General features: G+C 38.5%; 1 protein-coding gene and 1 non-coding gene across 2 annotated transcripts; both read right to left on the bottom strand.

Moving 5' to 3' along the window:
- Window positions 1-765: 765 nt before the first annotated feature.
- On the bottom strand, window positions 766-2093 carry LOC126032026 (eotaxin-like). Its single transcript, XM_049789763.1, has 3 exons — window positions 2018-2093; window positions 1248-1359; window positions 766-874 (listed from the first exon to the last, which is right to left on the bottom strand). Exons 1-3 carry the CDS (start codon window positions 2091-2093, stop codon window positions 766-768), a joined length of 297 nt encoding a protein of 98 aa, XP_049645720.1.
- A 1392-nt stretch (window positions 2094-3485) lies between these two features.
- Window positions 3486-3649, bottom strand: LOC126028028 (U1 spliceosomal RNA). Its single transcript, XR_007502365.1, has one exon. It is a non-coding gene; the product is annotated as a U1 spliceosomal RNA (small nuclear RNA).
- Window positions 3650-23717: the final 20068 nt, after the last annotated feature.

The raw sequence follows: 23717 nt of genomic DNA, 5'->3' as shown, positions 1-23717 counted from the left end.
GAGAATCTAGCCACTATATATTTATATTTAACTTATTTAGAGCTCCTTGTTCTTTTTAAATAAAAATGGGTTTTATTTGGAGGTTTTGAGGAAGGGGAAAAAGATTATAAGAGAGAGAGAGAGGGTGAGAGAGAGTGCAATGCATCTGAGAGAGCCCCAGTACAAATACTAGCATGAAAGTATAAAGTCACACCTTAAGAGCAGAAATGCAGGCAACATGTGAATACAGGCACCCTATGCATGAGCTGGCAACACATATATGCCTCCTTGTTCTTTTTTTTTTTTTTAGTATCTAACATTTAATATTGCATACACTTAACACATTCACCATATTTGAAAACATTACATACTACGCTATAAATGCTTTAGCAGTTCTAGTTATCATATTACCCACTTAATAACACTGTGTGCTATTACTTGCCATGAAATCTTCAAAGAAAAATATCAAGCCCAGAAAAACATGGAGAGTAATAATATAATGGCTGCCATAGAACAAAAGCAGAGAGAGGAGATTAAGATGGTTGTTGTCCGGGGAACACAAATGGGCAGCAAAGGGTACATAAGCCATAATGACTGAATGCATGAGATAATGAACAAAACTTTACACATCAAAAACAATAGATATTTCTGGCAGATTAATTTAAACTGCACATAACTTAAATGAAATCTTTCATAAATTATAAAATAAATTGATCCTTTGGTAGTGATGCCGAGATTATCTAAGGATGCATCCAGAGATACCAGGAAAAGGGAATAAAATTCTTCTTAAATTTGCTTAGGGGTCTGAGGTTTCTGGTCCAAGTACTTGATGGCATCTTGTACCCACTTCTGTTCAGGATCAGCACAGATGTTCTTGTCCAGCTTGGTCTTGAAGCTGTGAGAAAGAAGCAAGCAATCAGAAAGGTGTCCTTTAAAATGAGGGCTCTTTAACCCTAAACCTTCTAAGATTTTGTCACACAGTAAAGGGGTGATGATGGGAGGGAGGGCAGAATAGAAGAGGGAAACTAAGGGGTTTGGTGCTATTAAGCTGGCCCAGGAAAAGCATCTTTGCTTTCCACACAAAAAACTAGTATGACCCTAGCAAGCTTCAGGGCAAGGAGAGGCAAATGAAAAGTTTTCTGTTGTGAGAATCCCTGAGTTAAATTAGAGAGACCAGGCTCTTAATTTATGCTCTGAGAAATGACACAATTCTTGACATCTGTCCTTTAGAGATAAGTTTTTGGCTTGGGAGATCTTTGTCCACTTACACCACAGCTTTTCGAGGGCATCTACTGCTGGTGATTCTTCTGTAACTCAGTAGCCGCTGGACTGGAATCTTCTTATTGGTCATGTTAAAGCAGCAGACAGCCGGGATGGACCCTGAATGCCAGGAAGAAATGAATAGTAAGGATAAGCCACTTACTGCATGTAGAAATTTTAAAGCCTGACATTGTGAGGAAGAAGGAAACTGAGGAAAAGATAAGGCAACCCAAGAGGCAGAAGGAGAATCTATCTGGACTGAGATCCTAGGTCTCTCTCTGATTCAGGATCCAACTCTCAATAGAGAAGACCCATCCTTGCAGGCAAGCATATGAAAAAGGAGTATTGGTTAATGTTACAGGTCTTAGTGTTGTCTTTAAGAGTAGTTCTGTGACAATCAAAGTAATATTCACCAAATAGTTCCTATTCTCTGCTCTAGGGGACTTCCAGTAGCCTTACAATCTTTGCTATAATCTGAGCTAGTTTTGATCAATAAGTGTGAAGAAAAAGTAAAAAAATGTCATAGCTGAATCATTTTGCTATTTTGCCTGACCGTGTCTCCTGAGAGCTCTCTCAATAATCATGTCATGATTGAAGCTGTAGTTGGCCGAACTGACCCAGGCTTCTCGTCCTGGCCCTTCCACTGATAGTGACATTGTGCCCTTCTTGCCCAATTTTCCCATCTTAGAAATGTAAGTCCAGCAGAAAGTTCCTACAGATACTTGAAGCATCGATAGCACTGAATATGGCCATATTTCTAGAAATAAAAGAAATTTACCTGGCTGAGCGAGGAGCTGCGTGCTGAGGATGGCAGTTATGAGCAGCAGGCACAGAAGGACAGTGGTGACTTTCATAGTAGAAGGGAAGACAAGCATTCAGCCTGAGAATTTGAAGTTCTGGTTTGTCTCAGGATTTCTGCTGTTCTGACAGCTCTGCCTGCTTTATAAAGATAACAGAGAGAGTGAAGACTTCCAAGGAAACCTCCGCAGGGACAGGGTCATGATTACGGTGAAAGGATGAACCAAATCAAGTTCTGTTCCTGGCAAGCTAATAGGTCATCCTAAGCCCCGGGGGAGGGGACTTGGCCTACGTTTCTTCCATCCTGAGGCTTCAAGTTAGGATAGAAGGGAATGTTATAAAAGAGAATGTTTATACAAAGGGAAAGATAAAAGGAAAATTACGGAGCATGGGAGCGTAATATGAGAAGGAAAGTGCTGATTTCTCATATGTGAAACATCTGAAGCTTGGGAAAGAAGCAAGGAAGTACCAAAAGAGGAGGTGATCCAAGGTCCTACCCTGGCATCAGTGTGCACATGGGGGTAGGGATCTTTAGGATTTTGGAGACCAGGAAGATGTCCTGAAATTCTGCTTTGGCTTTCACTTGGATGCAGAGAGTTCTGGGCAGCTCTGAATGTTATCAGCCCCTAGGAACCCAGGAGTGAGATCACCTGAGTCTTACCTTCTGATTCCCCAGTGCTACTGTAATCATAGCACTGTAGCATATCAGAACTGGGTTGTTCCCATTGATCTTAACTGCCTGTGTGTCCTTCCTGCTTGATTAGGGAATCATTGACAAAGATTGTGTCTTTTAAAGGTATACAATGTGATAGTTTGATGTTCATAATACATTATAAAATGTTTACCAGAGTCAATTTAACTCACATGTCCATCACCTTGGTGGGAGGAGAGATAGGAATAGTAATAGAACACTAAAGATCTAATGTCCTAATAAGTTAAAATTATAGCCAACATGGAACTGGAGCAATAGCACAGCAGGTATGATGTTTGCCTTGCAGATCTGTGCTCCATCCCCAGTAATTTCTCTTTTTCTTTCTTTCTTTCTTTCTTTCTTCTTTCTTTCTTCTGGTTTTTGGGTCACACCCGGCAGCATTGAGGGGTTATTCCTGGCTCTATGCTCAGAAATCGCTCCTGGCAGGCTCTGGGGATCATATGGGATGCTGCTGCTGCTGATGATGATGATGTTCCAATCACCATCCTTCTGCATGCAAGGCAAACGCCCTAACTCTATGCTATCTCTCTGGCCAGGAGTAATTTCTGAACTCAGAACCCAAAATAACTCCTAAGCACTGCCAGGTGTGGCAATAAATAAATAAATAAATAAATAAATAAATAAATAAATAAATAAATAAATAAATAAATAAAACCAAATGTATAGCCTACATTATTATCAACTATAGCCACCTTGATAAACTTAGATCCAAATGTATTCATCTTCTTTTTTTTTTCAGGGGAGAGCGCGAATGCAGTCCCCCACTACCACAAATTACGCAGTCAAGTTTCCCACATTTGGGGAAATCGCAGAGGTCAGCACACCAGGAGTGTAATGGGTGAGCCTCGCCCTGGGGAAACCACCTTCGTGATCATGGTATCGCCCCTGCCAGGTAAGTATGTGTATTCATCTTCTAACTAAAGATTTGCATTCATTAGGATCACGGCAGAAGTACTAGAATATTAAAAATAAATGTTAAAGACAAGAAATAGAGACCAGAGAGATAGTACAGCATGTAAAGTTCTAGTCTTATGTGCAGTCAACCTAGGTTTGATCCACAGTACCACATATAATCCCAAGAACACTAATAGGAGTGATCCCTGAGTGTAGCATCAGGAGTAAACCCAGATCAAAACCAGATGTGGCCCCCAAAACAACAAAGAAAATTAAAAAAATTTAATAAACAAGTGTTATGAGAATGTGGAGAAACAGGAACTCTAATGCTCATTTGATTATTTAAATATTCAGTCCCCTGAATATAACCAGGAATCATTCCTGAGCACTGAGTCAGAAATATTTCCTGAGCACCACTGAATATGACCTAAAGACCACCCAAAATCCAAGTAAGGTCAAGAAACTTGAATCTTCCTGTTTTTCCTACTCAAACCTGAAGAAGTGATATATTGTGGCCTCTGGAATCAGGATCCTGAGTTTGGATGATAGTTTTGCTAATAATTAGCTCTAATATCCTGAATAGGTAACTAGTCATTCTATTTAAGTTAGGTATTCTATATCTGTTGATCTTAGTATACTGATATGAAAACTTAAGCAATATATAAACGTATCTTTTTTGGGGGGGGTCCACCCGGCAGCACTCAGGAGTACCTCCTGGCTCTACGGTCAGAAATCGCTCCTGGCAGACTTGGGGGACCATATGGGATGCCAGGATTCGAACCACCAACCTTCTGCATGCAAGGCAAACGCCTTACCTCCATGCTATCTCTCTGGCCCCCATAAACGTATCTTAAGGTTTCAAGACACCCTTTAAAAATATCCTTCAGGGAGTAAAAGTGAATAGTTTAGCAGTTACAGATTAGATCCTGACATCCCATATGATCCCTCAAGCTCTTCCAGGAGTAATTCCTGAGTGCAGTGCCAAGAGTAAGACCTGAGCACCACCAGGTGTGACCCCAAAATAGAAACATAAATGAATAAAAAGACAAATAAAAACAACCTCCAGAGGCCAGAACAATAGTACATTGGGTAGGGTGCTTACTTTGCCTGTAACCAACCATAGTTCAATACCTAGTATCCCATATGGTCCCTCAAGCACCATCAGGAGTAATTCCTGAGTGCAGAGCCAGAATAAAGCTCTGAACACTGGTGGGTGTGGCCCCCTACATTTTTAATTTAAAATGAAAATAACCTTCAGGAATTCTGAAAAGAGGAAGTCTATTACTTATAAGATCCAAAAGTTATATAGTACACCATGGCCTCTATGGTGAGGTCCTGCATAGAGAGAGAACAGGGAAAGTTTTGATTGAGATTAAGAGGTAAGGGTAAGATTTTCCAGATTTTTTCTTTTTTCGTTTTGAGCCAAACTGACAGTTTCTGTTTAGGAGTTACTGCTGGCTCTATACTCAGGAATATACTGGTTCCTAGGTGTGGGGAGAAGGACCATATGAGATGCTGTGGATTGAACCCAGGCAAGTCAATTTGCAAGGCAAACACCCTACACACACACACACCTCATTGTACTATCGTTCTGGCCCACAAGGACTTATTCTTTATTGGTGCATTCAAATAATAAAAGTGGGGCTATTTAGAGAGTAGGCAGAGAGACAAAAGAAAAAAAAAAGGAAAGGTAAAATCATGCTCAGTAGATCACTAACGAAATCTACCAGGATTTGTAAAATAAGAGGAATGTATAAGGGAGGTACTTAGCTAGCCTCTTTAAAATAGATGTCTTTTCTTACCACTGATCTGGCATTGACTTACTCCAAAGAGTGCTCTCAACACTCAGACGACTCAGCAACAGCCTGCTTGCAGGGCAGATCGCTCCACATCTAATGGTGTGCTGAAACTAGAGGATGCTCCACATCAGCCTGACTCCGATGAAAGAAATGCATAGTATCCAGAATCTTTAAATAGAGGAACCTGATACCAACAACAGCTAAAGTGTGAAAAAGTTTCACCGGTAACACGGAGAATGACTCGGGTTGGACAAACTGGTTTGCCTGGAACCCAGAGTCAGTCTTATGCCAATAAACTTCAGGGTTGAGGCCTTCTTGTAATCAGGCCAAGGATTTTTTTTTCCCATTTCCCCATATTTTTCTGGGCCTATGCAAACAACGGTGATTGCCACTATCACACCTTTACTATTGTATTTTTTTAACACTTAATTTTTAAGAAAAATAAAAAACAGGTTACTGAACTTAAAAACAAATAACTGTAGTAGAATGCTTGTCTCAAATACAGGCAGGGGATGGGAAGGGGGAGGGGGGCATTGGGAGCGAAGAATGTTACTCTGGTGAAGGGGGATGTTAAAAAAAAAAGAAAAAAATAGATGTCTTTTGGAAATAACTGCTTTAGATTATACTACATACTTGCTTTAATGAAAAGTCCCTTGTCATCCCATATACACCTCAACCCAGGCCCCTTTGCCTGGTCTGTATTGTGAACTGGAGGACAAAAAAAAAGTCCCTCGTATGAATTTACAATAAATGAGGGTAATAATCATGCTTACCTTAAAGAAATGTTGTATCCATTAAATGAGCTAAAATGCACAAGGTTAAGATATATAAACGTTTATACAGATAAAAATATATAACTAAACTTATTTCTGTACATCAATAAAATATTTTATTGTAAAATATATAGAGAATAGTTTAGAGGCTCAACAGATGCCTGGGAAGTAGTTGATTTTATTTATTATAAATAGTAAAAGAAGCTAATTTTGTGGACCAGGGCTCTGCGATGAAGGATCCAGAATTTCAGCAGATGGCTTCCCGCCCCAACTTCTTCACTGCTGCCAAGATGTATTACTCCAGGGATGGTTTCCAGAAATGTGTTAGCTTCTCTGCACATGTGGGAGAAATAGGTTCTCACAAATTTTGTGATACAGCAAATTAGGAATGTTTTTGACCTCAGAGGGGTTGGGCTGATGTAATCAAGTGATTCTTTCTGTTCATTAGTAAAACAGATTTCATAACTCTGTTAGTTTTTTTTTGTTTGTTTGTTTGTTTGTTTGTTTTTTGTGAATTCCCAGTTTTGTGTTTTCTTCCTGAAGCTTGGATTTCATCTAGACCAGATAATCCTCAGTGGAAATAAATAAATGAAGTCTTGACACATCCACATTCAGCAGCTGTTCCCTCCAGCTGTCCCTGAGTGAGAGCAGCCTCAAAATCGGCATGTTCACACATTCTTGGCTCACAAAAAATAAGAATTTTTTAAGAGACCAAAACTCTCTTGTCCCAAGGTTTATACAAGGAAGGAGCTTGTGGAACTGAAATAGGCAGCTTGGGAGGTAAACCCCTTGATAATGAACTTTAGGAATTCATAAATCAAGCTAGGATCTAAAAAAGAATAATCTTGCCTCCAGTCCAAACTCAAAGATTGAATCCACACCCCCATGAGATCTTTCAGTAGCAACAAAGACCCTGAAAAAAACCCCTAAAGAAGACCCCGCAAGATCACAGTTCTTTGCCCTAATGAAAGTCTTAGCAAGGACACCTGCAGAGAGCACCAAGCTAAGACAGCTTGGAAAGATATTTTGTCTCCAACTTCCTGAAGCCATTCAAGCAGCTCCATTCTAGAGTTTACCATTACACTATAGATGTGTAACTAAATATTTTCCTTTTAAAACTGAGTCAAAGATTATTATTAGACAAGGACAACTATCCTTTCCCAAAATCTTAAAAATAAGGACAATTTGTACTCAGTTTACCCTTCCCCTAGAGCCTCATTCTTATTTTAAGTTTATAGATAAAATGAAGTGTGTCACATAGAACCCATAGGGCTCTTTCCCTATTAAAACTCTTCTTCTGGGCCCTGAGAGATAGCACAGCGGCGTTTGCCTTGCAAGCAGCCGATCCAGGACCAAAGGTGGTTGGTTCGAATCCCGGTGTCCCATATGGTCCCCCGTGCCTGCCAGGAGCTATTTCTGAGCAGACAGCCAGGAGTAACCCCTGAGCACCGCTGGGTGTGACCCAAAAACCAAAAACCAAAAAAAAAAAAAACCTCTTCTGCTTGTGCAGACAAATTGTGAGGACACAAATTGTGAGCACACAATTCAACCATCTTCCTACCTACTATTACCACCAATAAGCTTTCTTGACCCATAGCCATGTCTTTTATTGAATTGACCCTTCCAGCTGTGTCTATGAAATGGAACCTTTCTGGTAACAAGTAGATAAGTGAGCCAGAAATAGAGTAGGCTTCGGAGAACTGACCTCACATTAGGATATTTTCAATCAACTTCGTAGCCAACAGGGCTCTTTGTTGTAGACTGTTCCCTCCTTCTTAGCTCTCTGCTGGCTGCCTCTCACAACATTCTCAATCAGTTGGAGAAGCAGCTGGTGGTAAGTGGATTGACCATGTGTGTGTGACCTCTTCTGTGTAAAAAGTTTTCTTGGGGTATACTCTGTGTGGGCCCCATTTCCCTGTGATCTTGGGGGCAATTCTGTATTCTATTGGGAAATAGTTGTGGATTTGTATCTAGATCTGTGAATCAATTCATCTTAAAGTCTTTGCAGTCACTTATATCTATTATTTCACAAAGAAAAAAAAAGTATGCAGTGAGAAAAACCAGACATATAAGGTGCTCTATGACCTTATAAGAACTCTGAAACATTGAAGTCAAATTGGTATGAAATCATCATGTTCAAATCTGGTTTAACTAGTTAACAAACAGTGCATGCAGAATTGTTGTTGGAGATCAGAGTAACATGCAAACAAGCAATTTTAGAGACATTTTAGCTATAAAGAGTGATTTCTCCAAACTATTCCCCCATACCTTTAGAAGAGACACAATTTATGCACATACAAGTACCCACTAACATAGGTACTTATTCAAGCGTCATGCTTCATTTGTGTTATGTGTTATGTACTTTGGTGTTGAATCTAGAGAGTTCTTTCCATGTTGGTCTTTTAGCTTTATATGTTCTGGGGTCTGTATTTTCTGGTTTTGCTAATAAGAAAAGTCAAAAGCAGCAAGTATGGTAGAACTGATAGTAGTTGTAGAACCCATAAAAAATAGGTTTAATTGAAACTAAATATGTTGGGTTTTTTGTCCTGTTTTGACTGATGAATAAACAAAACATATTTTTATTGATTAATTGGGTTGCAATTAAGTTGAAGACTTAGAGCTGATTATTAAAGCTACAGAAAAATTTGGAGATTTTAGTATAAATTTCTTATTTATTATAATTTCTTATTAATGAGAAGAGATGAAAATTAAGTATATCATTGCTGATCAAGAGATACTTTTATATTTATAAAAGTCATAGAATGGCCCCAAGATCACAGGAAAATGATGCCCGCACAGCAATCAGATTGCATACAAAGGTTTTAGTTGGCCACAAGTAACGCTCTTGAGTTTCAAATATTGTGTTAAATTTAAAATCCTGCTGGTTACTGATTTAAAAATCTTCATTAAAAAAGAATTAAAATGGGCTTGCTAGGGTCTGGGAATTACAGAAACAAAAAAATAGAAATCTTTCTAGCTTCTGTGCATATAGATATTTGCATATAGGGCACCTGATATATATCTTCTGTGACCTGAATGAAAAGAAAATCGTCAAGATTGGATTAAAGCTATTTTCCCCCTTGACTATAAGGAAACAGACACGTATGGCCACTTATAAGACACTTGTAAGAATATTACTGTTCCTTTAAGGGTGAAGATGTCAGTTACAAGATAACAGTTGACCCAGGGGTGTATAAAACCCCTGGTTGAAGTTCTAGGGGAGATAGGAGACTTTGCCGCTGCAACCCCTGCCTGATTGCTCCTGCTAAATGGTCCTGCTGAATTGCTAGAGAAATTGTTTATTGGACTCTGGTTCCTGCTGTCTTTTGATGCCTCTCTCTCCTACTGGTCCGGGCCTAACACTAACAGTTAACCAAATTAAATTTGATACCTTAGTCATTAAAACGACTACAGGCCAAAATCCAGGTTCAGTTGGGAATTAGAGTATGCTTATCTTAAAATGAAGATACTATTTTAGAAACTTTTAAAAGAAACTTTAAAACAGAACTACTTTAAGTAGAAGGTGATCTTGAAGTAGAACAGGTTGTAGAGAAAAGGGAGATCCAGCACCTTTTTATTGTTCACCTGAACCTTTGCCAAATTTTGAAAAACAAAAACAAAAAACACAAACAATGATAAAAGGAGCCTGTTGTGGCATAATAAAGCCCAGCAACTCAGCTCTCATGTTTTTTTTAAATAGGTAGTTCAGATATTTTCCTTTATAGATAAATTAAATATTAATGAAAATTGAGATATATATATATATTTTATATCTCTTTTTTTTTTTTTTTTTTTTTTTTGCTTCCGGATGGTATTAGAATATCTGGCCCAAGGTTGGAGCAATAGTGCAGCAGTAGGGCTTTTACCTTGTACGCGGCTAATCCAGGATGGACCTGGGTTCGTCCTCCAAACCAGGAGTGATTTCTGAGCACATAGCCAGGAATAAGCCCTGAGTGTCACTGGGTGTGGCCCCCAAAAATAAATAAATAAATAAATAAATAAATAAATAAATAAATAAATAAATAAATAAATAAATTGAAATAGACTATCTGGCCCAATATGCTTATGGACTGAGATAATTTTGGTGAAATGCAGTGATTATGTTTGAAATATGCAGGTCCCTGGAGTCATAAAATTGGATGCAAATTTTTTCTCTTACCTATGTTTATCAATCAGGGGCTGGATTGATAGTATCACAGGTAGGGTACTTGCTGTGCATGTGGCAAACCTTGGTTTGATTTTCTATCACATAATGTCTTCTGAGCTGTGGCAGGAGTAATCCCTGAGTACAGAGCTAAAAGCTCTTAGCAGTGCTGAATTTGGCTCCCCCCAAAAAAGCAAAAATAATTATTTCATATCAGTTTTATTATCATGATTTAAAGTTAAACACCTTGGTTTTAGGAAAACAAATTTTCTATTGTATAATGAATAATTTTTATTGTATAATGTTTATTTAAACACTGCGATTACAAACATGATTGTAGTTGGGTTTCAGTCAGACAAAGAACACCCCTGTTCACCAGTGCAACATTCCTACTACCAATGCCCCTCCTCCCTCCTCCCTTTAAACCCCTTTTTACTGTATTTATTTGTTTTTGTGTTTTTTGTTTTTCTTTGTTTCTTTGGGCCACACCTGGCAGCACTCAGGGGTTATTCCTGGCTTTGCACTCAGAAATCACTCCTGGCTGGGGGACCATCTGGGATGCCAGGGATCGAACCTGCGTCCGTAGTGGATCAATCATTACAAAGCAAGCACCCTACCATTGTGCTGCCACTTCAGTCCCCTTTTTACTATATTTAAGTGAGTGTCTGAGTATTAGTTAATAGTTATCAGTGTTTTAAATCTTTTAACATCTATGATACATTACTTCCCAGAAATCAAAATTCTAAGAACCCTCTTTTAGTTTTTGTTTTGGAGCCATACCTGATGATGCTCAGAGCTGACTCCTGGTTCTATACTAAGGGATCACTCCTGACAGGACTCAAAGGACAATATTAGGTTCCATGTTTTTGATCAACTCAGGTGATTGCAACAAGCCAAGCATAATATCTGCTGTACTATTTCACTGCCCCAGCCTTTATTTTTGTTTTGAGAATTTTTTTAATCTGTTTAAGACTCTTCCATCTTCTGCTATTGTCTGAAGGTATTTGCAGTTCATCTTCGAGCTCACTGATTCTGTTCTCAGCAGCTGTCACTCTGCTGGTGAGGCCTTGCCGTGAGTTTTTCATTTCATCTACCAAGTTTTACAGACCTGTTATTTCTGTTTGAAGTTTTCTCATTTCTACTCTCATATCCTCTTGAGTCTTATTAGCTGCCTATTCCATAGTTTCTTTGAGTTCCTTGAACATCCCCAACATTTCCTCTCTAAAGTTCTTATCAGAGAGGCTATATAGGTGATTGATCCTAGTTGGATCTACACAACTACCATCTTCATGCACTAAAAGTGATGGGGTTCTGCATTGCTTGCCATTGTGACCTTTACAGTGTGGTGATGTTTTTATGTGGTGTAGTGTCGTGTGGTTCATTGACTAGAATAAATGCATTCTCCTTAGGATGCACTGGCCTGGGATAAAAATGGCTCTTCTGAGTCTCAAGAAAATCTTACTGCTGTTCTGTCTGTCTGCCTTAGTTTCTTAGGACTGTGTGGCTGGACAGAGCCACCCTCCCTTTTTCCTGGTTCTTCTCTTTCCCCCTTAGGGTACATTGATCTATGATGAAAATGGCTCTTCTGAATCACTGCTAATTTGTCTGTCTACCCCAATATCCTGGCACCATCAGCCCCAACTTTTCTTAGTTTGTTAAAGGGTAAGTAAGTATGTAAAGTCGTAAGACATTCCATAATACATTCCTTTTTTCTGGAAGTAAATATGAATGTAAATCTGGTTTATTTTGTATTTTACAATTTTTATGGGAAGATTGTCACATAAGAAGAAATATTTAACCTTTGCAATATAAATGTGAGTAATCTTGTGGGTATTTTAAAATTACTTGGAAATTCTAAAAACTGATAGTTCTAGTTAATTCTGGATATTTTAGAAGACTTTACACCACAAAGTTGACTAAACTTCCTTTCTAATTGTGTCCCATTTGTAGAATTTTTCTAATGCTTTATTCAAAGAAATCTGTAGGGAAAAGTCTTTGACAGATGCTTCAATGTATATATTTGTCTTGAGACTGAAGATAAAATTACAGACCTCATGGGAAAACTAGACACTTAAAAGATTTTCTACATGGGACTGAAAGGACTATTGATCATGAATTTTGATCTGCAGAAATTTAGTAAATTAATTATTATTGTAGAATGAAAACATTTGCTTTTCCTCTTGACACCTTTAGCATTTTAATACTTCATAGCAACATGTTTGTGTAAAAAAGAAAGACAGACAATATTTTGTAATCCATCACTTGGGAACTGGTTATATTACTGAGGCTTTGTTTTGAATGTCAGAGATTATACTGTCTTGGAATATATATAAATATAAATATATATAAAAATAAATATATATAAATAGTTTAGTGACTTGTTTAAAGGACTCCAGTCTAGTAGCAAGATGATAAAATAGCCCTTTGGATATTTAGGAACCTTGAGGATTGAGTATATCAAAATATTAGTGCTGCAGGTGGATCTTATTATTACCATTATTATGGTAAATAATGGGCTTTTTTTTTTTTTTTTTGGTTTTGGCTTTTAGGTCACACCTGGCAGTGCTCAGAGGTTACTCCTGGCTCTATGCTTAGATATTGCTTTTGGCAGACTTGGGGGACTATATGGGATGCCGGGGTTCGAACCACCATCCTTCTGCATGCAAGGCAAATGCCCTGCCTCCATGCTATCTCTCAAACCTTAGGGTTTTTTTTTAATCATATTAGCTCAAACCTTAGGTTTTTTTTTTATCATATTAGCTTAGCTCAGTTGCCCTAAAATTTGGGTCTTGAATCTTAATATCATTATGTGAGTCCCACTGTGGGCCTAGATGAATTTGGATGATGAATTTAGAACAGATAGCTATGTCACTTTGGCTACAGTGTGAGAGTTAAAGTAGCATCATTGGTAGAAGGTCAATGCCTGATAAAAGAGAATCTAGCCAGATGGGAAATATGATGCTCTGCTCACTTCTCCAAAGCTCAGGACTCTTAGGAGTTTAACAAAGTAAAACAGGTTGGCCTGTGATCTGTAGTTAGGAAATTATGATAATTTCACTCAGAGTGGTGACTTTGGTTATTGTGTATTAATAAGAACTTTAGACTCCTGTATGGACAATGGAGATGGAAAGAAAGTGACATGACCCCCTAAGCCCAGAGGAACCATTTAAACTCAATCTAATTTAAATTTTAATAATAATATGTTCTTATTATGCATATGCAAAATAACAAACCACGTATTTTAGAAACAAATTTAATTTATTAGAATCTACTCTTTCTCTTTCTGGGGAAGACTATGTTATACCTTGGATTGAATGGGGTTCTCTTTTGAGTTCCTCTTAAATAAATAAAATTAAAAAAACCACATATGTTTCTGTGTTTAAGGATCACTCCTAGCATGCACTATTTAGAAACCATATAGGGTGCCGGGATGTAATCTGGGGTGGGAAAGGTATGCTATCTCTCCAGCCCTTTTTCAGGGGGGGGGGGTGAGGCACACTGGAGTTTCTCAGGAGTTATTCCTGACTCTGCACTTAGGAGTCACTCCTGGAAGTACTCAGGGGACCACATGGAATGTCAGGGATTGAACCAGTTGTATGCAAAGCAAGCTCACTACCCTTAGGCTCCATGTTCTTTCATTAGATTTATTAACTTCACAATTTATCTTTTCCTAAAATTTACTTCTGTAAGACATATAAATAAGTCTAAAATATAGAAATGGAGGTCATGTCTGACTTTTTCTTTTTTTTCAAAGAGTATTGCCTTCGCTCAGCCTGAGACATGACTCACTGAAAATGTGGGTGGTTAGGAATCAGCTCTCATGCCATAAAGATCAGGTGGATCTTAGGTGCAGCCTGACAACTGCTTGAATGAGGCTGCAGGACTCCATCTAGTTACCATGTAGGTGACTTTTACTAGTGCAGATGGCAATGGCTAACATTCACTTCACTGCAACTGAGTAGAGAGTCAGGCAGGAGAGTGACATCACTCTGGCTCTCTTCTCCTACTCTGTAACTTCCTTGATACTTCAAAAACAACAGAAGGGTGGGAAAAAGGACTTGTGGCTGAGCAAGGCAGCATAAGACAACATGCCATGGCTAAGATAAAGAAGAAAGCATCGTCAGATACTTTCAGTTCTCTTAAATTGGATTCAGAAGTATGAGTCAATCCAGCAACTCCTTGGTCTATTAGAGAATTTTGTACTTCACTCAAGGACCTGTGAATGGTCTACTGGTTGGTGCATGCTCAGTTGGATCTGTTGGGGGCACAATTAAAACAGTAGGGCATGCTAGTGGGGATTAAGGGCATTTGACTTAAGAGGACCAAGTTGCTCATTACTTTCACCTAATGCAGGTCATAGAGTGCATAAGTAGCACATAAGTACATAACTGGTTGGGAAGGAAGTTTGAGTTTAAAGACCTACTTAGATTGCTCTGAAGAATTTGTTGGCTGGGCAATGTATTTTTCAAGGCAAGTTGATTTACAGGTTGATGTGTTGAGAGACCAAGTCCAGTCCCCATTTTTTTTTCACTTGGTCTCATTCAATAAAGCCCTAATTTAGGTGTACTATTTACTAATGGATGGATGCTGGATGAATACAGAATCATGGTTAGAAACCACAGTGTAATGGAAGGAAATGTGTCCCCTAATGTAAAAGCAAAATCTTAGCTTCCTCAGTATTATTCAAGGAATGCTAAATGCAGAGAAAAAAAGGATCCCAGGAGTCCGGATTCTTTTGCATCTCTGCTCCAGATTCTTTCTCATACTGCACAATTATACACAGAATTAAAAGAGACATTAACACTTCTCTAAGTCTAGTCTTCTTTAAAGTATAAATACAGCTGAATTTAGAACCCACTGACAAGGTCAGTAAAGCAGTGGGTTCAGTTTGAGCTGATTCTAGTAGAACTTTTGTCTCCTGACTCCAAGTATTTTGAAACTTGTGTTGCTTAGAAGTCCTTGAGGTCAGTTTTCCCTTGTGTAAAACAGGACTAAATAGAGTCAACTGCCTCTTTCTCAAGGGTCACTGAGAAAGGAAACCATATCCACAGCTTCCTGTTACTTAGGAGGAAAATATTTGCCCTGAACATAGTTATCCAAACATTCTAACAACATGTCTGACAAATAGCAAGTTCTTAATAACAACACAGACCATAAAATCTGCATTATTTCATTTCACATCCATTGGTTTGTTTAATGCACACAACAAAGTTATGAAATAGGAATTCTAAGTTTATTTTAAAGAAAGAAAAATGTGTTGACTACTTCACATTTGGAGAGTGACTCCCAAGTGGTGCTCAAGAGGTCTGAGACCTCTCAGTTATAATTCTTAGGCAACCGTGTTGGTGATTTTGTTCAATGTCTCAAGGTTGCAGTGCTGCTTACTTTGTAGTAACAAGGATTCTCCAAACACCTCAGCAGTTCTTGGGGCATCCAAGACCACATCCAGTAATGCTTAGGGTATTCAGGGATGTATCCAGTGGTGCTCCAAGGACCATGTAATTCCAGGGATCAAACTGGAATCAGAAGCATGCGAGGCAGTGCCTTAAATCCTTCCCTTATATTTAATGAATGTGTAGTCATTAATAAAAGTGAAGGCCACCTCTCAGAGTTTCTCTGAAAGAGAAAAAACCAAAACTATCCTATTTAAAATCTTTTGATTATATTATCCCTTATACTCTCCTTTGATTATTCAACTTTACTCTTGTGCACAAAGTGGGAAAACCAAGTCAGGATGCTACAGTTATTTTATTTATTTATTTTTTCATTTATTTATTTTTCTCTATGCTGGAAGGTTCTCTGGGCGTTTAGCCTGCCTCTGAACACAGAGATCACTCTTAATGGGATCAGTAGACAATATGGTGAGCTAGATTGAAGCTGGGTTGTCTACATGCAAGGCAAGCACCCTACCCGCTGTACAATTGTCCCAACCCAGCAGCATATTTTAGTAAACCAACTGGTTAGGTAGGGTAAATCTGATCAATGCTTAGAGATAGTAGTGGCCAAGATATACATATCAGTGGATGACTGCAGCGGATAATTACTTTGTGTTTATAATTCAGACTGATTTGTTCAGGCAGCTTATTAAAGGCTCACTTTTCTGAGTAGTGACTACAAAATGCAGTCATCATCTTGAACATGTGGTTCAGAAGTTCACTGAGGCACAGGCAGAGTGGTTTGAAAGACTGTACCAGATGTTTGAAAGAACCAGGAATGGAAACAATTTATGTCTCATATGTCTACATGCTCTTGACGTTAACTCATTTGAATGACCCATGGGCTGGAGCTGTGGCTTGGAGCTGTAAGGTGTTTGCCTTGCTGGCGCTAGCCTAGGACAGACCGTGGTTTGATCCCCCGGTGTCCCAGATGGTCCCCTAAGCCAGGAGCGATTTCTTTGTGTATAGCCAGGAGTAACCCTGAGCGTCACTGGGTGTGGCCCCCCCCCAAAAAAAACCAAAGACAAAAAAAAAAAAAGAATGACCCTAATTACAAAGGAGGATGAAAAATGAATGTTTGGCTAATAGTTTCATTAGTTTTAATAGAAGACTAATTGTTTCATTGTCATCTTTTAAATATAACTTAATAGAATTAACCAATTCCCAGGAGAAAAAAACCTAAACCCCTGTGGTCATGATATCACCCTAATTTTGCAGGATTTGTGAGCTGCAGGTGATCTTCTCTGTAAGGTGAGGTCCAGGATCTATTTGATACAGTGACCTGTGAATTAAGAATAAAAGTCATTTTTTCAATATGCCAAGTTTGGCAAGACAAAAAATTGACTTGCCACCACACCCTCATTTATAGAGGCACCTGTGATTGAATCAGTCTTCCAGACTGATTTACCAATGTCATCTATCCTAGTTAGGCTGTGTTCTGCTTATTTTGGAAAAGTTCTGTTGTCATTTTGCTTTGGGATCTTGATTGCTCTTGCTTTTACATTCCCTCCTTCTCCCAATAAAGTGGGTGTGAAAGAAGTTATGTTCTGCTTGGGGGTTTTCAACCTTGGAAGACTGCCTGCTGCACGAACACTTACTTGCTTTCATTGTAGACTGTTAATGTCTTCTCTTCTTTCCTGTTTGTCCTCATTCATGATTTCATTGGCAGCATAGCATAGTTCTGTTGTTGACATAACAGACGTCAGATCTCTTCACCTAGTCCATTTCAGATGCCTGTACACTCACAGCCCAAATTTGTTTCTACATGTACTTCTCAACTTATCTTTCATTTTCTTAATGAGACTTGAATGGCAAGCTTATACCTCAATCAATTTTTTTGTTCATCCCACTCATGAATTTCCCTGTCAACACCCTCTCCCCAAATTTTCATTACTGAAATCTTATTATTTTTGAGTAAATACACAAAAAAATACCTCTTTTTAACATTTGGAGTCTGGAGAAAGATGGTCTTTTTGACTTACAATGAAGTAAGTTTTTAATAATATGAACTTTATTCCATTTCATTTCTACTTAAACCCAGACAATTATTTTTATGTGAGAGAGGGGTCCATCAAGTAGTGCTCAGAAGGCCAGGGAATCCTACCACCAATTCTTAGCTAATCAAGCCTGTGGTTCAATATAATTTTTATGTACCAGAAATTAGCTGGGCTACCCCAGCAATGTGGCAATGCATGGGCTGATCACATTGTATCAGATCACATGATTCTGATCACACGGTATAAGAAATGGAACCACATTCCCAGCAAAGCCCTAACCACCAAATTATCTTTTGGACTCTTAAATACAGATAATTTTTCCCTAAGATCTCTCTTGTAATATCTTAATGAGGACAGACAAGAGCCCTCATTATTTTACTCATTATTACTGTATGTTTTTCTCAAACTTGCTTTTTACAGCTACAATTTATTAGACAGAACCTCACAGTTATGACTTTTTTTTCTTTTGGTCACACCCGGTGATGCTCAGGGGTTACTCTTGGCTCTGAGCTTAAAAATTGCTCCTGGCTTGGGGGACTATATGGGACGCTGAGAATCGAACTGCAGTCCATCCTAGGCTAGTGCACGCGAGGCAAATGCCTTACAACTTCCATCACTGCTCCGGCCCCCCAGTTATGACTCTTCATGTCATGAATTTCCTTTTTTCAGCCTGAGAGACCTGCTTCTTAATTGCCTGTATCCTAATGTCGAGTTAGAGCTATGTTGGTTCTCTATCTTTATCCAAATATAGCATCCCAGTCCTAGTAGTTGGCCCCTAATTCTTGTCCTATGACCCTTCTTCCCATTTATGTGATATTTATCTCTGCCCCTTGTAATAACATGAAAACCCACATGAATACATATGTTCCTGCTGAGAATCACTGGTTTAGATAACAAATGTCTAGTTATTGCAGTGGCCCAAGGCTGCCAGAGCTGCAAGGCTGCAGAGGATCAAGGCTGCCAACACCCAGTACTGCAAGGCTCTCAGGGTCCTGTGGGGGCCAGCTGCCAGGTGGAGCCAAGAGCCCACCCAGGGACACAAACATATAATGACCACCTACCCAGGACAGAGAAAGAGAGGAGAAAAGGAGAAGCAAAATATATTTCTTTATCCCTCCTGGAATATGAGGCCTGCTGTCATTGCCCAATGGTTTCAGAGAGAGGGAAAGAAAAAGACAGATGGAAATTCTTTAGCCAAAGGTGGCCAGGGAAGGCCCTGCTACAAAAAAGAAAGAAAGGGGAATAGCTACAAAGCAGGCAACATCTCTCCAATGCTTTATCTCTGGTCCTTGCTGTCACTATCCTGGTCCCCCACCCCCTGCAACAGTTCAAGTTTTTCCTTTTATACCCAGCATGACAAAGGGGGTATGTTCAAGGGGCATGTCCAGGGGGGCATGCCCAGGTTCAACAGTCATTATAGTGGGGTATTAAAGGGACCTGTCCAAGACCAACTGCAATACAGTTATATTTCAGCTCTTCAATAGTAACACATGTTTGGTAGCAAGTCTTCTATTAATCACTGTTACAGTAGGCTTCAGACTTCAGTGCCCTACCATGAAGAAGAATTATTTCTCTTAAGCATTTACAATTTAGGACTGATGTGACTCTCCTCCAAGGAGTCATTAATAACTTGAAGACATTGAGTTCTTCCACATTGAAGTGGCTGTTTATGGAGTACATTGCCTTCTATATAGGGCAGCACAAGAAAGAAAATGCTGGAAGTAGAGAAGTTTGTAGGAATAAGATCTAGAAATGTCTTAAATCATTTCAACCCTCATCCAGTAGTTAGAACTCATTCATTGCCCCTAGTCAGTTCATTTCAGGCTGCAAAGTACCCAAGAACACAGGGATATATAATGGGCATTTACAGCCTCTGCCACTTCATGACTGATGCATGCATAGAAGCTAAATAGAGGATGAAGAAAAGTTCAAGCAAAAAACATTATTCAAGTTCAAGCCAGAAATTACAGGTCAAGTTCAGATACTGCAATGATCTGTAAAGAATAACAATAAGAAACCAACATATATCTCATTACTAGTCTACAAACTCAATTGAAAATTAGTTAAAAATATTAAATAGAGTCCAACAATCTACCCAACACCCTCATAAGCAATTTTGGTGATGCTACCTGGAAATCTGTGTCTATATTATTATCTAATTCATATTATGCCAATAGAACTACTAATCTGTAAATCTTAATTTATGGGGGTTCAGCCAGGTAAAATAACTTGTCTAAACTTATTTGGCACACCAGTTTTATAACCAAATCAATCTTTGTATCCCACTACAATCAATGTCTGCTTATTGTTAGGGCTGGAAATGCATGCACAGACTTATAAAAGAATTCTATAAGAACTGCAGGCCAAAGGAGAGTTTATTAGAAAACTAGGATGCTTGTAAAGAAGGGGCAACTGGACTTATGCCAAAGAGTAGAAGACCTGCTTGCCATTTTTCATGGGTTTATGCACCCTTCTTGGATATGGACCTCATGCATGGGGCGAGTTACCAATGGGACTTAGACCTAAGACTTGATTCGGGCCCAATAGTCTTTTTTAATTGCTCAAATTTAATTTTAATTTAATTTAATTTTAACTGTTCAAATGCTAACTGCACGCTGGTATTAAGTATTTTGCTGGGTTGATCTAAGTTTACTCTGGGCCCTATAGGAACAGAAACCTGCTGAGACATCCTGGAGGGGAAGCACAGGGATTTATCTCCCCATTGTGGTTGCGGAGAGATTTAGTGAGTCTTGAGTTTTCTTCTTGCATCCTGGTTTGTGTCTGGGAACAAGGAACCTGCTGAATAGTGACATTTTATAACATGTCACCCTTTAATTTCTAAATGGATATTTTTCTCTTCAATACTCCTTATTTCCACCCTTGTCTGAGGGCAACAGAAACTCTTTAGAAAGACAAGGTGTAGACCTGTCTTTCAAAACAGCTTCACTCTGAGATCGGATTTGAGGGGAGCATTTATAAATTGACATTTGTAAAGGGGGAGGATGAGATTAATAGAAATAGTGTAATCTATATTTTGAGGATGGGAGGACTGCTACCTATTGCATGCTTTGTAGCTTGATGGTCTTAAAGAGAAGAAACCTCATGCAGTCTAATATAAGGATGATAATGAGGGTGGTGAGGGGACCCAAGTTATAAGGACCAGGAAAACCAGGAATCTGTCACTTGATGCTCTCAGGTTTGGCTTTGGAGATAAGGCCTTTGGGCTAGGATGTCCTGGATGGGTTTACAGAAATAACTTGTTCCATATTCTGTCAGAACCTATTAGTGGATGATGTAGGTGTAACTTAATTTGTCCTGGAAAGACAAACTAGAATTTGTTAAATTTATAAAAGGTGGGAGGCATTTAGGAGAACTTGGTAGAGTTTTGTTTTGTTTGACTTTCTTTACTTAGGCAGTAATTTTTTTAAAGGAGTTTTGGTTTGCCAGGTTTTGAAAAGTGAGTTGGCAGATTCTTTTTCTAGATTTCAAGTAAAGGGTAAAACTTTTAAGAGCTAATGAGATAGCACAGAGGTTAAGGTGCTTATCTTGCTTGTACCAACCTTTGGTTCAATCTTAGTACCACATACAGTCCCTGAGTACCACCAGTACCACCTGAGAGCAGGCCCAGGAATAGGTCCTGAGCACTACCAGGTATAGTCCCAAACCACCTTCCCTTCAAAAAGCATAAAAAGTTTTAAGAAAATGATTAAAACTACCATTTGATTTTAATAAAAAGGCATGCTACGTGGGCTGGAGAGATAGTGTAGCAGGTAAGGAACTTGCCTTACTACTCTCAATCCATGTTCAATCCCTGGCAACAGATGGTCCCCAAGCACCAGCAGGAGTAATCCCTGAGTATCGAGCCAGGAGTAAAAATCTGAATACTACCAGGCTTGACTTCAAACCAAAAGGAAAATAAAAGGCATGCTGCTTAGTATCATCTTATCGTTTTGGGAACTTTTATTCTTAATTTACTAAAAGGTTTTCTGGAGAGAAAAGTAAATGCTTTAGTATCACTCATAGTAAGATGCCATTTCAAGTCTAAGAAAAAAATTCTTAATCCATCAGCCCATAAAAGTGTCTGCCAGCAGATCTGTTGGAATAAAGCAGTAAGTGCAGACACAGAGCTTCAAGTTTGCCACAGGAATTTTATTTTACACTTTTTTTTATTTGTAAGTTTTAGTATATTTATTTTTTAATTTATTTTTATTTAAACACCATGGTTACAAGGTTGTTCATAATACAGTCTTTTTCACATGTAAAATTTTTTATGATTGAGTTGCAGCATACGATGATAACAGTCCTCACCATTGTGCATTTCCCGGCACCAAGGTTCACAGTTTCTCTTTCATCCTCCCTGATACCCTCTTCCCTCTCACCCATTTGCTTCTTGGGGCAGGCATTTTACTTCTCTCTCTCTCTCTCTCTCTCTCTCTCTCTCTCTCTCTCTCTCTCTCTCTCTCTCTCTCTGAAAAACAGTTCTGTTACTAAAGTAAGGGAGTCACAAACTGCTAGCTTAAACAACAACAACACCTCAGCCATGTCTGCTCAGCTCTGGGACAACAGAAGTAGATCCTGCTGGCTTTCTGCAGGAGTGAGGGTCTCTGTTCTGTACAATGTGTAGGGAACAAGACCATTCTGGTCCAGGTGAAGGAATTTCTGAGATGTTAATGAATTGAGCATATTGAGAAAAGTTCTGAGTTTTTTAGAGTACTTTTTAATCTTTTCCTCTTTTGAGAGACTCCAGGACAATTTTGTAATATGGCAAAAGGCTTTTGGATATTAAAGATTAAATATTTCATTATAATGTAATCAGTAGGGAAGATTTTTTAATTAGTCGATATATAACTTTAAAATTAGACCTCTTTATGAGTTAAAAAATAATTTTTGAAATAAGAAAGTAAAACATTATTACATAAAAATGTTTTCATAATTAAAAATTAAATATATCAAATAAGCCAAATTTATCTGTGTTTATCAGAGAAGAAAATAAATGTTATAAACTATTTTAGGAACTCTTAATACCTTTTATATTTACTTATTTTTTTAAACTAATCAAGATTTTAGCTATTTACCTTTTGTTAGAATTTTGATAGGAAGTTTTGCTTTTTTTGTTTGTTTGTTTGCTTGCTAGTTTGTTTTTGTTTTTGGATCACACCCAGAGGCTCTCAAAAATCACTCTTGGCAGGCTCAGAGGACCATATGGGATGCCAGAGATCAAAGCAGGGTCAGCACATGCCCTACCCTCTGTGCTATTGCTCCAGCCCTAAAAGTTTTGTATTTTAATTACCCATTTAACTAAAGTAAATTATTTTTGTTTAATTAAATTAAAGGACTTTATTTATACTTTTATTAGAACATAATATTTAAATATTAATTCCATCATAAATGTCAATTTTCCTTTCACCAATGTAACCATACTTCATTTTCCCTCAATTACCTCCACCACACACACACACACACACACACACACACACACACACACATACACACACAACCTCACACCTTGACAGGCACATTACAAAGTCTAGTGGTTGTTGTTGAATCTGTGCTAGATATATATGCTAGAGTCATACTACTCTCCCACATCACCAGTGCAACAGAAGCCTTGACCCTGATTCCTTATTACTTCTCTTTCTCATTTTCTCATTTCCCTACCTCCTTGATTTCATCTTTCTAGATTCTGGATCTAAGATGCTTCCAAATGCAGTTTGCTTCACATTTCTTAAAACAAGATAGTATAGTCAGCAATGCAAAAATCGGCTACCCAAGCTTTGGAAAGTTTATTTTCTCATTTTCAGTCATAAACAGAACACCCCCCTTCACCAGTGCAACATTCCCACCACCAATGCCCACCCTCCTTCCCATCCCCTGCCTGTATTCAAGACAGTCATTTTACTACAGTTACTTTTTTTTTTAATTTAGT

This window comes from Suncus etruscus, chromosome 1 (genome assembly GCF_024139225.1).
Source record: "Suncus etruscus isolate mSunEtr1 chromosome 1, mSunEtr1.pri.cur, whole genome shotgun sequence".
Classification (NCBI taxonomy): Eukaryota; Metazoa; Chordata; class Mammalia; order Eulipotyphla; family Soricidae; genus Suncus; species Suncus etruscus.
Note: the sequence above shows the minus strand (reverse complement) of the source record. Positions and strands in the feature narration are given on the sequence as shown.

What these genes read in the sequence shown, in the direction of transcription:
- LOC126032026 (XM_049789763.1), bottom strand. Translation starts at nt 2,093, where the DNA reads ATGAAAGTCACCACTGTCCTTCTGTGCCTGCTGCTCATAACTGCCATC. An exon ending in GCAGCTCCTCGCTCAGCCAG is followed by an intron (nt 1,360 to 2,017) that starts GTAAATTTCTTT and finishes CCTGGCATTCAG; the next exon opens with GGTCCATCCCGGCTGTCTGC. An exon ending in TGCCCTCGAAAAGCTGTGGT is followed by an intron (nt 875 to 1,247) that starts GTAAGTGGACAA and finishes TCTTTCTCACAG; the next exon opens with CTTCAAGACCAAGCTGGACA.